Source organism: Salvia hispanica, chromosome 2 (assembly GCF_029641045.1).
Source record: "Salvia hispanica isolate PSC_SH4W2 chromosome 2, Shi_PSC_v1, whole genome shotgun sequence".
Lineage (NCBI taxonomy): Eukaryota > Viridiplantae > Streptophyta > Magnoliopsida > Lamiales > Lamiaceae > Salvia > Salvia hispanica.
The window spans coordinates 32,446,055-32,459,376 of NC_142693.1; the positions used below are offsets into that span (position 1 = coordinate 32,446,055).

Genomic DNA, 13,322 nt, shown 5'->3' on the forward strand with positions numbered 1-13,322 from the left:
CACAGCTAGTTAAAGTGATAAATTTTTGTCATCATATTATCGTAGATATCCAACTACTTCATTGGATTAGATTTTTTTTTTCCTTCAGCATTCGGATTTGCTTAGTTTGATTAGGAATTACTATATACTCTATGAACTAATCAAACTAAGCAAAAAAATCCGAGACTCATTTATAAGACTATGTTTATCGGTGGGGTGGGTCGACCGCCACCTCACCCCACCTTTAAAAAAAAAATAAAAAATCAATAATATTGTCTCAATCTCAAGTAGACCACGGTCTCTCTCCACCCAAACACCAACCAGGCGGTCTCCATTCCATCATCCAATGAGATTGTGCCAAATGGCACAATCTCATTGGTTGATATATATATACTTTTAAATTAATATATCTTTAATATAAAATATTATAAAATTATAAAAATTATATCAAAATTCATAATTTTTCTTCCTCTATAAATAGAGACCACATTTGCTATAGTTTGCACACAAAAAAAAATATCTCTTTCCTCCTCCTATAATCTTCTTGTTTGATAAAATTTCATATTTTTAAGCTTACTTTGTTGCTAACTATGGATGATGATGAGAATAATATATTCTCCGATTCCCCAAATTTCTATCCTTCCCAAAACTACAACCCTTCCCAAAATTTTAATCCTTCTCAAGATTATTTCCCTAGTTTTGATGATTTTCCAAATTCTGATCAATTCCAAAATTCATTTCAAAACCAACATTCAAGCCAAGTCATATCACCAACCAACTTGAGTGCTTCAAACACTCCACATGATTGGAGTGAGCAAGAAGACATGTCATTAATGTCTGCTTATTGTTTCGTGAGCAGGGATGCAATTGTTGGCACCAACCAAACTAATGCCCATCTATGGAAATGTGGGTGGTTGGGTTGGATAAATATTGATGATGTGGAAGATGATGTGGAGGAGATAGAAATAAATTAAATATTGAAAAAGTGGCTGGTTGGGTTGGGTTGGGTGGTTGCTGATAAACATAGTCTAACGTCTCAATATATTTTGGTCTAATCTAAACCGAAATCCGAATGCTTGCGACTATACGCATTAGTTGGTATTCAACTTCACTAATACAATAACTAATGTTACTTTCTCATCTCAGAAAGTTTCACACAGCAAGTTCATCAACCACTACCTATGCCACCATTCTGCGCCACTGCGTGGAGACTTCAAATCTATCCAAAGCCAAATCAATCCACGCAAAACTCATCAAAGCATCCGACCACCAACCAGATTCCATCTTCATCCACAACCATCTCATCAACGCATACATCAAATGCGGGGACACCGCAAACGCCCTCCAACTGTTCGACGAAATGCCCGAAAGAAACGTGGTTTCTTGGACTGCCCTGATTGCCGGTTTCGCCCAAAAGGGCTTCCCTTCTCAAACACTCTCTCTCTTCTCAGCTATGCACAGGAGCTCTGTTCGCCCCAACGAGTTCACTTTCGTGAGCGTGCTCCAAGCTTGCTCCTTTTCGGAGATTTTCTGCTTGATCTCCGCTTTCCAAGTTTTTGCGATGGTGATCAAGTTCGGATTCGAGAACAATGTGTATTTGGTGAATGCGTTGCTCACTACTTTGATAAGGCATGGTGAGTTTGATGAAGCTGTTCGTCTATTCGAGGCGTGCCTCGACACAGATGTCGTGTCGTGGAATGCTCTATTCGACGGTTTCTTGAAGTTCGGTTGTGATTCAATACCTAGTTTCTGGCGTAGGATGCTCTTTGAGGGTGTGAAACCGGATGCGTTCACGTTCGCAACAGTTCTCACGGGGCTGGCTGAGTTGTCGGCCCTTGAAACCGGGCTGCAAGTCCATTCCCTCCTTGTGAAATCCGGCCATGGAAGGGAGAGATGTGTAGGCAATGCTTTGGTGGATATGTACTTGAAAAGTGGCAGACTAAACCAAGGTTTTCTAGCGTTTGATGAGATCCCGTCGAAGGATGTGTGTTCTTGGACTCAGATAGCCACGGGGTGCCTCAACTGTGGTGATCCAACGGAGGCGCTTAGGGTGATCGGGAGTATGAGGAGGGCTGGGGTTCGACCTAACAAGTTCACTCTAGCAACGGGGATCAACGCTTGTGCTAGTCTTTCAAGCCTCGATGAAGGCCTGAAATTGCAAGCTTTGGTGGCTAAACTAGGTGATGAAGTTGATGTATGTGTGGAAAATGCCCTGCTTGACTTGTATGCAAAAGGCGGGCAGATGGATGGTGCGGTGAGGGTGTTCGTCTCGATGAGAGAGCGCACAGTCGTGTCGTGGACCACGATGATCATGGGGTTCGCGCAGAACGGGGAGGCGGAGGAAGCTCTCAACGTTTTCGAAGAGATGAGAGCTGAGGGGGAGAGGCCTAATCACATCACACTCGTCTCGTTGCTGTATGCGTGCAGCCAAGGGGGGTTCATCGAAAGAGGGCTTACATATTTCTCTTCGATGACCGAAGAATTTGGGATTGTGCCGAGCGAGGATCACTACGTCTGCGTGGTGAACCTGCTTGGCCGGGTGGGGCGGATACGAGAGGCAGAGGAGCTGATCCTCCGCATCCCGTTCGAGCCGAGCGCTGTCGTGTGGCAAACGCTGCTCGGGGCTTGCCGTCTCCACGGGGACGTGGAGACGGCGAGACGGGCCGCGAAGGGAGCATTGGCGGCCGATCGGGATGATCCCTCGACGTACGTGTTGATGTCCAATACTTTCGCGGATTTTGAGGATTGGGGGAGTGCAAAGACATTGAGAGAGTGGTTGGAGATTAGGGATATCAAGAAAATGCCCGGCACGAGCTGGGTTGAGATCGGTGAGACGGATTAGATGGGGTCGCTCGAGGTTGGCCAACCCTACTGTCGGCCCACGAGTATCGGAAAATTCTATCAAATGCAGTGTTTCGAGCTGCCGTCGAATTTCTTCATGATTAGTCTATAGATTCAAATCTTGAAATTTCATTGACAAGAACTCACATTGAAACACAACACAAGCTTTCGAAGTGAAAGCAAACACACTTATTCAAATACAATTCTAAAGAAAAAAACACACACAAACACACACTATATCAACCATGGCATTCTTTGGGTAATCCTTGGGGAAACCTGCCAACATCTCTACAATAATCATAAACCAAGAAGTTGTCACGGACCCACTTGAGCTGTTTTCTCCTTCTCTTGTGCTCCTCCTTAACCACCGGTTTATCCCACCAAAACTGTCCCGACTTCCCGCACTTTGCCACTGCATCAACGTCGTCTGCTTTGTCCGACAAGAAAGCACACGCGTCGATCTCCAAGGAGTTGAAGGTGACGACGAACGGAGCGTTGGTCCAGTTCGTCTTCACCCTCCCTCCTTGCGTAGCCCAGTCATCCGCGTTCCACAACGACCCGTAGATCCCCATCGCTTGCTTTCTCGGATATGGCATTCCTTTCCTCTCCTTGTTTGCATATTCTCTTATCGGAATATCATCCACAAGAAACCTAATAATACATGGAAATTAATTCTACTAAAAACAAGATTCATAATTAAACAAAAATATGTTTAATCCTTTTTTAAAAAAATGTCCCTAATTTTCGTTTTCTCTTTGAAAATCGAAATTTCGCAAAAGTTTGCTTTATGTCCAACTTGACATATTTCGACAACGGAACCTTAAAGAATCTAGCAAGCTGGACTCATCATTCCATCGCCAGAATACATCAAGCGAAACATAAATCAAACTTTTCGCAAAATTGACACTTTTTGAAGAAAAAAAAACGTTTTAAACAACGAAAGTCGAACACACAAAACAAGATTAACCTGAAAAAAATAGCAAATAATGAACAAAAAGTAATGGTTAATTATTTACAAGATGGAGCGACGATTCCACAAAAAGGAGTAAGTGTGGAAGTCCAAAGTGGGATCAAACCACAAGTAATGCCTCTGCTCGCGGTCGCCTGTGCCATTGATGTACAAGTTTGTTTGCACAATGTACGGCTCTCCCGATACGTTCCCCAAAAACTCGAAATCGAGCTCATCGTGATTCGGCCCTTGCGAGGACATCTGCATGCATGCATGAATTTCTTAATTAATTTATAATTAGGTATTTATTTGTCAAGAAATTAATTAATTAAGTTAATTAATCACATAATAAGCAGTGACGGTTCCAGCTGAATCTCCCTGCACCAGTTTCAGTTCAGCACTGGCTTTTCCGAACAAATACTTCTTCTTTGATTCAAATCCGCATCCTGCAAAAATTAAACGAGAACTAGAAATTAAAAATAAATCTGAAAAATAAAAGTAGAATGCGAATTCCAAGTCATTCTGAGATGTGAGTAAGTACCTGTGGAAGAATCGAGGGAGAGTGAAATTCGATCGCCTTGAGCAACGATGTGATCTGGCGCCCAGTCAGCCTCGAAGAGTTCGTTGAAATCGGCTGAGACAATCACTGTCTGAAGCAGAAGTATTATGGAAATGGTGTTTGTGAAAGTGATTGATGATTTGCATTTTGATCTGTTTTGGGAAAGCATTGTTGATTTGTTGTGATCTTATTTGAGATGTTGAGGGGTATTTATAAGATGTTGCAAATCAATATTTTATGTCAAGTTGTACTTGTATATAATCTATGAGATTAATTATGGCCCACATTATGTATTCTAATAAATAAGAATTAGGGGTAATCATTTGTGTTTTTAAGCATATATTTTCTCCACAAAGTTTCCAGTTTTAAGAAAAGTTTTGGAGAAGTTGGAGCCTTTTAAAGGATATTTAATAAAATTAGAGACATTTTCGAAAAATACATTAAAATTTGAGAAATATATAGAATTAACCTTAATATAATGTACTTCTATAAGGAGTAGTTTACAACAAAAAGAAAAAAAAAACGCACGTAGCTTGTAATTACTATTGGGACATAAATGATTGAAAAATTGATATATAAATCTAAATATTGGTAAATATTAGTATGAGAAAGTGAATAATTATTAATGGCCGGCAATATGCCGCAACTCTTAAACGGCGCACTTAGTTAATAGAGAATCCTAGAGGGTGTTTGGTTTGCAAGATTGTATCCGAGATCAAATTTGTAGTGTGTTTGATTCATTAGATTCAATCCTAGATGGATAATCTTGAGATAATTAGTCATAGCTAACCCCATATTACTAAAATAATCTCACAATTCAATCCTAGATTGTATCTTAGTATTATTTTATCTTGGAAATCGAACACCACCTAATTAGTTCTAATGAGTATGAACTATTCAAGTAAACAAAATCTTTTAAATCGGTTGCGGGTTCAAAATTTACTTGTTGAGAGCAATGATTTAGTTGTTGTGGGCGTGTTTAATGATAGAAAGTTATATCAAGTATTTTTGACATTGGTGAGAAACATTCGAATCAATATAATTATACAACGAGAGTAGACTATCCAAATTTGCCAAATTTATAAAGATAATTAAGAATTAGAAGGCAAACGTGGATGTCTACGATAGTGGTACTAGATCAATATCTAATTAAGTGACTTGTAAATTTGTTGTTGCATAACCAGTTAGAAGAATTAATCATGACCAATTGTATCTAGTTATAGGAATTGAGTTTGAACATTAGGGTTTACATGAAAAAGGAAATAAGTATGGGTTTATATTAGTAATTTAATAAACATTTATACATTTCGATCGATATAGAATGGGGAATTGGGTAGCATGTTATATACAGAATATATAAGTGTAATTATAGTGGAGTCCATCTCATAGCCAATAAGTATATGCTAGTGTGTGAAAATTATATGATAGGAGTAGTATTATTTTGTTTGTATGTGTGTGACAGTTTTGTTCACATTCTCTTTGGTAGACGGCTTATTAATGTTTATATATTAAATCCATTAAAACACCCATGATCTTATTTTTTATTGGGTTACGACAATACATGAGAGAGATGGATTATGGATAATCATATTAATAAATTTAACTCAAACTACTTGTTACCAATTATTTGTATAATTAATAATTAGTATGGTTGGGTAATGCGGCGGTAGCAATAGTGTGGTACAGTTAGAAAGTTTATAAAGTGACAAATAAAAGAATCTTAATTACTTTTTGGTTGGTAAATATTAATTTAACATAATTAAAATACACATTTGCTTCAAAAGGAATAAGCTTAAATTAGAATAAATCAAGCTTCATTTAGACTAACTTGCTTTCCTTAAGAAAAATTAAAAGGAAGAATTTGTTGGATATTTTAGTGTAATTGGATTAACTTGATTGATCAGTATTGTTATAATGATACATCATTTAAGTATGGAGGGGTGGAGTGCACGCTTATTTGAATTCATTATGATGTTAGGGGCGAAGCCCCTAAACAGATGAACGAGGGTCTGGGGGCAGCGCCCCCGGGTAGCGGGGTCCAAGGGGCAGAGCCCCTGGCTGGGGTCGAAGTTGCTGTTTCAGAAATTCATCCGAAAATGTAATTTCTGAAAATCGAAGGACTAATTTGCAATTTCGGAAACCTTTTGAAAATCAGTTATTTTCAGTTAAATTCCCAACGGATGCACTGTTTCGTCAACAGCTGCATCGGTTCATCTTCTTCAAAATCTGATCAATTCTTCTGGTTCATCATCTTGAATACACATATGAATTTTCTGCATACTCTGAATTTTATCCAATCAAATAACTTTGGTAGAACCACCAAAATTGATTTGATCTGAAAGTGTTTATCACGACTTTCAGATATCCGTTTTTCTGTTCTATATATTAAATCTCCCTAACAAAGATCAAATCAATTATGTCGAACAAAGAAACGATGAAGGAAGGAGCGAAAGGTTTCGCGAAGTTGGATAAGTTTGCTGGCCAGGATTTCAGACGCTGGCAAAAGAAGATGCACTTCATGCTGACAAATCTCAAGGTGGTGTACATTCTGAGTACTCCCATGCCCGAGGCTGTTGAAAATGAAACTCTGGAACAGACAAGGAGGTGGATGAAGTGGGAGAACGATGACTACATATGTCGTGGTCACATCTTAAACGGTATGTCTGATTCTCTGTTTGATGTGTATCAAAATGTTGAGTCTGCTAAGGAATTGTGGGATTCCCTCGAAGCCAAATACATGGCAGAGGATGCCTCTAGCAAGAAATTTCTTGTTGGTAATTTTATTAACTATAAAATGGTTGATTCGAGGCCTGTCATGGAACAATACAACGAGTTGTTGAGGATATTGAGACAGTTTTCCCAATATGATACGAAGATGGATGAATCCATTTCTGTCTCTAGCATTATTGATAAACTGCCACCTTCTTGGAAGGATTTTAAAAATAATCTGAAACATAAGAAGGAGGAGTTGAATTTGGTCGAACTGGGACATGACTTCCAAATTGAACAGTCCATACGTGATATGGAAAAGGGCTCTGTTGGTAATGCTAAAAACATGGTTGGTTCTTCTGTGAACATGGTGGAAGAGGGTGAATCCTCAAAGGCTGGTAAAGAGAAACGTAAGTTTCAAGGCAAACGGAAGTTTCAAGGGAATTACAGTAAGGATGAGAATAAGAAGCCCAAACTGACTTGCTGGAAGTGTGACAAATCCGGGCACTTCAAGAAGGATTGTAAGTCTGGAAAGGGTGGAGGAAAAGGGGAAAACGAGGCTGGTCCAAATGGATCCAAGGATCCTGAAAAGCAACCAGGTTCGTTTTTTGTACCTAATGATCATTCGGTTGAGAATTATTATGCATCAATAATCTCTGAAGCATTTTATGTGCAGGATGATGATCTCTCATTGTGGATTGATTCGGGTGCAACATGTCATGTATGCAAGGATCGTCAATGGTTCAAGGACTTTAAACCAATTGAAGATGGATCTTCCTTGAAGATGGGCAATGTTGCAACTGAACCAATCAAAGGAATAGGATCTGTTAGCCTAGTATTTACCTCTGGAAATTCCTTATTGTTAGAAAATGTAGTTTATGTACCTGGAATTCGTAAAATCTTAGTTTCTGGTATTGTATTGAATAGTTGTGGCTATAAACAAGTATTAGAAAGTGATAAATACATTCTGTCAAGGCATGGTAATTTCATTGGTTTTGGTTATCTATGTGGCATGTTTAAGTTGAATTTAGATGTCTCTTTTGTTAATAATTATGTTTGCATGACTTCTACTAGTTCTAGTAATCATGTTAGTAAATCAGAATTGTGGCATGCTAGACTTGGACATGTACATTACAAGAGATTGAAAGATATGTCGAAAATGAGTTTAATACCAGCTTTTGAATTGAATGGTGAAAAGTGTAAAACTTGCATGTTAACTAAGATAACTAGACAACCTTTCAATAAGAATGTCAATAAAGAAACTAAGGTATTTGAACTTATTCATAGTGATTTGTGTGATTTTCATTCGACTCCATCTCTTGGTAATAAAAAGTATGTAGTTACTTTTATTGATGATGCTACTAGATTTTGCCATGTCTATCTCTGTCATTCCAAAGATGAAGCTCTTGATAAATTTAAAATCTTTAAAGAAAGTGTAGAGCTTTATCATGGTGTGAAGATTAAAACTCTTCGCACTGATAGGGGAGGTGAGTATTATGATCCAGCGTATTTTGAATCGACTGGTATAGTACATCAAACGACTGCTCCATATACACCACAACAAAATGGTGTAGCTAAAAGAAAGAATAGAACGTTGAAAGAAATGATTAATTCAATGTTGTGTTATTCTGGCCTAAGTGAAGGATTTTGGGGTGAGGCTATGTTAACAGCCTGTTATTTATTGAATAGAGTTCCTAACAAAAGGAACAAAATCACCCCTTATGAACTTTGGCATAAGAAACCACCAAAATTGAGTTATCTCAGAGTTTGGGGTTGTCGAGCAGTGGTAAGACTAACTGACCCTAAAATGAAAAATATAGGTCAAAGAGGTATAGATTGTGTGTTTCTGGGGTATTCAGAAAATTCTGTTTGTTATAGGTTCTATGTCTTAGAACCCAATGACTATGTATCTGTGCACTCTATTATTGAGTCAAAGGATGCTGAATTTGGCAATGAGGATAGATTCACGTCTATACCTAAACCTGGAGGCATGATTGCAAGGTCTAGTAACTCTGATGATGTAACTGGAAAAATGATGGATACACCTCCTGAGGCTAGGAGAAGTAGTAGAGCAAGAAAAGCTAAGCCTTTTGGAAATGATTTCCAATTGTACTTACTTGAAGGATCAAGAAATGAAATTAATTTTCAATATCAATATTGCTTTGCTATTGGTGATGATCCAAGAACCTACAAAGAAGCTATGGCTTCAAGAGATTTTGCATTTTGGAAAGAGGCAATCCAAGAGGAGATGGATTCTGTAATCCAAAATGGTACTTGGATACTAACGGATTTACCACCCGGTTGTGAAGCTTTAAATAGCAAATGGATCTTCAAAACGAAGATGAAGGTGGATGGAAGCATAGACAAATATAAAGCCAGATTGGTTATCCAAGGCTTTAGACAAAGAGAAGACATTGACTACTTTGATACTTATGCTCCTGTTGCGAGGATTTCCACAATTAGATTATTGTTAGCACTTGCTGCTATACATAATCTTGTAATTCACCAAATGGATGTTAAAACTGCCTTCTTGAATGGTGAATTAAATGAAGAGATTTATATCAAACAACCAGAAGGCTTTGTCATGCCTGGTAATGAACATAAGGTTTGTAAGTTGGTAAAATCTCTTTATGGACTAAAGCAAGCCCCCAAGCAATGGCATCAAAAGTTTGATGACGTGGTGTTGTCGAATGGTTTTGTATTAAACCAAGCAGACAAGTGTGTATATAGCAAATTTGATGATACCGGTAAAGGGGTTATCATTTGCCTATATGTGGATGACATGTTGATCTTTGGTACTGACCAAGATCAAGTTGACAAAACGATGGAATTTTTGTCATCTAAGTTTGAAATGAAAGACATGGGGAAGGCTGATGTGATTCTTGGAATTAAGACCACACATGGAGAACAAGGAATTTCCATTTCTCAATCACATTATATTGAGAAAGTGTTGGAAAAGTTCAACTTCAAAGGTTGTTCTTCAGTTAAGACTCCTTTTAATCCTAGTGCAAAACTCGTGCCTAATAAAGGAGTTGTTGTGAATCAGCTTGAATATTTGAAGGCTATTGGATCACTAATGTATGCTATGATTAGTACTAGACCCGATATAGCCTTTGCTGTTGGAAAATTGAGTCGATATACTCATAATCCAAGTTTAATCCATTGGCAAGCAATGAATCGAGTATTTAAGTACTTAAAAGGAACCATGGGTTATAAGTTGACTTATTCTGGATTTCCTTCTGTTCTTGAAGGTTATTCAGATGCAAGTTGGATCACCAATATGGAAGATCATTCTTCCACAAATGGTTGGGTATTCCGGCTTGGAGGTGGTGCTATATGTTGGGCATCAAAGAAACAAACTTGCATCATAAATTCAACAATGGAATCGGAGTTTGTGGCATTAGCAGCAGCTGGTAAAGAGGCTGAATGGCTAAGAAATTTAATATATGAAATTCCATTGTGGCCTAAACCGATATCACCTATATCTATCAGATGTGATAGTGCAGCTACCTTGGCTAAGGCATATAGTTAAGTGTAAAATGGAAAGTCAAGACACTTAGGTGTTAGACATAGCATGATTCGTGAACTTATTATGGATGATGTGATATCTGTGGAGTTTGTGAGAACTCATGATAATTTAGCTGATCATTTAACCAAATGGTTAAGTAGAGATCTTGTGTACAAATCGGCTATAGGGATGAGATTAAAGTCCACCACAAATCTTTGATATTAAGATACCCAACTCCCATTTAGTATGATACTAGATGTAGAATTCAATGTGGAAGACTTAATATTTGAAGATTGGAACACATTTGAAAATCGTCCCAAGGTATGTTTTCGGACCTACAAGTTAATGAGGTTGAATATATATATTCTTAATAGTTCTTTTGAAAAATTGCAAATGTAGGTGCAAGAATAAAGGAGCTACCTATATAAGAGCATCCGCAATGGTCGGCTAGCGACCGGCTAGCCGATTCGTCGCGCTGGCCGATCGGCTAGCCGAACCATTGCAGTCGGCGAGAGCGAAATCGGCGAGCGCTTCGGCGTAGGCTGGCCGATCGCTGGCCGATCGGCTAGCCGCCATTGTGGCGGCCCGATCGGCCAGCGCCGATTTTTGTTTTTGTTTTTTTGTTTTTTTTAAAAACCTATATAAACGCGATTTTCGTTTCATTTTCATTTGCACCACTTGTTTTAACGAGTTTTCTCTCTCTCTAACTTTCTGTACAAGAGCATCATCGAGCGATGGATCACAACAATGAGTCCAGTCCAGCGACGAGTGGATCTCAGACTCCCACGGTACCTGTGGGATCTGGATGGGGGCAGATGGGCCCGGGGTTTAACATCCCTTGGAATTAGATGATGGGGATGATGGCCGGTGCGCCGGGGGGGCGCCGGGGGGTATGCCGTGGGGGATGCCGGGCGGCGGGCAGGGGAGCGGCGGGCAGTCAGCGCCCGGGTGGGGGGGGTATGCCCCAGATGCAGCAGCAGATGATGCTGCAGCAGATGATGGGGATGATGTGGCAGGGTGGGATGCAGCACGGTATGCATCCCGGGATGCAGGGGGGGGTGCAGGGGTCACCGGGAGGGGACATGGTATATCGGCCCTCGCTTGATTTTTTGACGGCTTCGTCTCACACGTCGACCCCAGTGGAGACGCAGTTCACTGGCGATGACCTTCTTTCATTGCATGATATGAGGATCGATCTCGGGGAAGATGATACCCCCGTTCCAGCGAGGCGGGCCGCGCCGAAGAAGAAGACGAGGGGGAAGGGGAAGGCCAAGGCGGTCGGCGAGTCATCGCAGCCCGCTGTTGACGACACCCCTGGCAGGAGGAAGTGGACGGAGGATGAGTATGCCGGGGTGGCCAGGGGGTGGTTGGAGGTGTGCGACGATCCGCTGGTTGCAGCGGATCGTCAACATGTGGGCGAAGATCAGAGCTGCCTATAGTAGGCACTGCCCGCATGGGAAGGACTTCAGCCCGGAGGAGGTCCGGAAGGGGTGGGAGCGCACCAGGGCCGCGGTGGGCCGTTTTTCGAATTTGTACGCCAACGCCCTCCGTCAGCTCAGGAGTGGGCAGAATGAGGACGACGCCCGGAGGATCGCCGCGAGTCAGTTCCCCTTTGCAGGGGAAGTATAAGGAGTTCACCTTCTGGGAGTGCTTCTTGTTGCTGAAGGACTCCGAGAAGTTCCGGGCGGGGTGCGACGCTGGGTGGCCGAAGAAGCAGCGACTGAACTATAGCGGCAACAGCGGCGGATCCCACGACCTCCCCCCGGATGCTGAGGAGTTTCCATCCCCTCCTTCATTTACTGGTTGCCCCCGCCCGGTGGGACAGAAGCGGGCGCAGCGGGCTGCGAGGGGCGGATCCCCCCTATCGCCCCGCGAGGTCCAGTCCTCCGCCCTCCCACCCGCCCCACTCAAGTACACTCTCCATTCGCGTAACCATACGCGGGATCAGATGTACAAGGTCTTCCAAGAGTGGAAGACCGCCACTGACCCCACGGAGAAGATGTTTCTTCACGAGATGCTCGAGAGCATGCGGGTTGATTTGGAAATCGCGAGGGCACGGCTAGCGAGTTCTGACGTGGGCTCAGATACCGGGGGCGGCGGCGGCGAGGACGACGGCGACGGCGACGGCGATGAGGAGTAGAGAGTGGCGGGGCTCGTGTGTTGAAGCCCTTTTTTTAAAAAAAAAAATCATATACTTTTTTTTTTTTAATCTTTGTACTTTTTTTTAATGGAATGGATTAATTTTCCCGTATATGTGTCGTAAATTTAATTCCGTATTTTAATCGTAATTTTAATTCCGTAAATGTAGTATATTTTGAATTATTTTTATTGCGGCTGGCCTATGGCTGGCCTAAATCTAATGTGGCAGGTGGATTTTTTAGTGTTGCTGACGTGGCAGGGGAGAGAATGACTGGCCTATTGCTGGCCTAAGCACCATTGCGGATGCTCTAAGCATGAAGTTTAGCCGCTTCAAGAAACTGGGACTTGGTTTCGACGTGTTTATGAAGGATAAGGACATAGGCTAGTAAAATATAGTGTCAAGATAGAACATATTCGTATGTAAACTTTTGTGTACATTATCTTCGTGTATTCAATGTGAGTTCCCAGGGTTCAATCCTTAGAGATACCTGGGGTATTCGAATATTTGGAATGTGTAATGTACTAAAATGGAATTCAATCGTTGCAAAAGTTTGAATGTTTGAGATGACTTGTTTTAGTTAATCAAGGATTACACTAAAATAGGGGAGGATTGTTGGATATTTTAGTGTAATTGGATT

General features: G+C 40.9%; 2 protein-coding genes across 2 annotated transcripts; one reads left to right on the forward strand and one right to left on the reverse strand.

Annotated features, from left to right (window-relative positions):
- The first annotated feature begins 1,014 nt into the window (after window positions 1-1,014).
- Window positions 1,015-2,839, forward strand: LOC125207363 (putative pentatricopeptide repeat-containing protein At3g15130). The gene has a single exon (XM_048106669.2). The coding sequence runs from the start codon at window positions 1,106-1,108 to the stop codon at window positions 2,819-2,821; it is 1,716 nt and encodes a 571-aa protein (XP_047962626.1). The 5' UTR covers window positions 1,015-1,105; the 3' UTR covers window positions 2,822-2,839.
- A 90-nt stretch (window positions 2,840-2,929) lies between these two features.
- LOC125207374 (xyloglucan endotransglucosylase/hydrolase protein 9-like) lies at window positions 2,930-4,497 on the reverse strand. The gene is made up of 4 exons (XM_048106681.1): window positions 4,311-4,497; window positions 4,115-4,215; window positions 3,837-4,030; window positions 2,930-3,471 (listed from the first exon to the last, which is right to left on the reverse strand). The coding sequence occupies exons 1-4, from the start codon at window positions 4,495-4,497 to the stop codon at window positions 3,060-3,062; spliced, it is 894 nt and encodes a 297-aa protein (XP_047962638.1). The 3' UTR covers window positions 2,930-3,059.
- Between the last annotated feature and the right edge of the window lie 8,825 nt (window positions 4,498-13,322).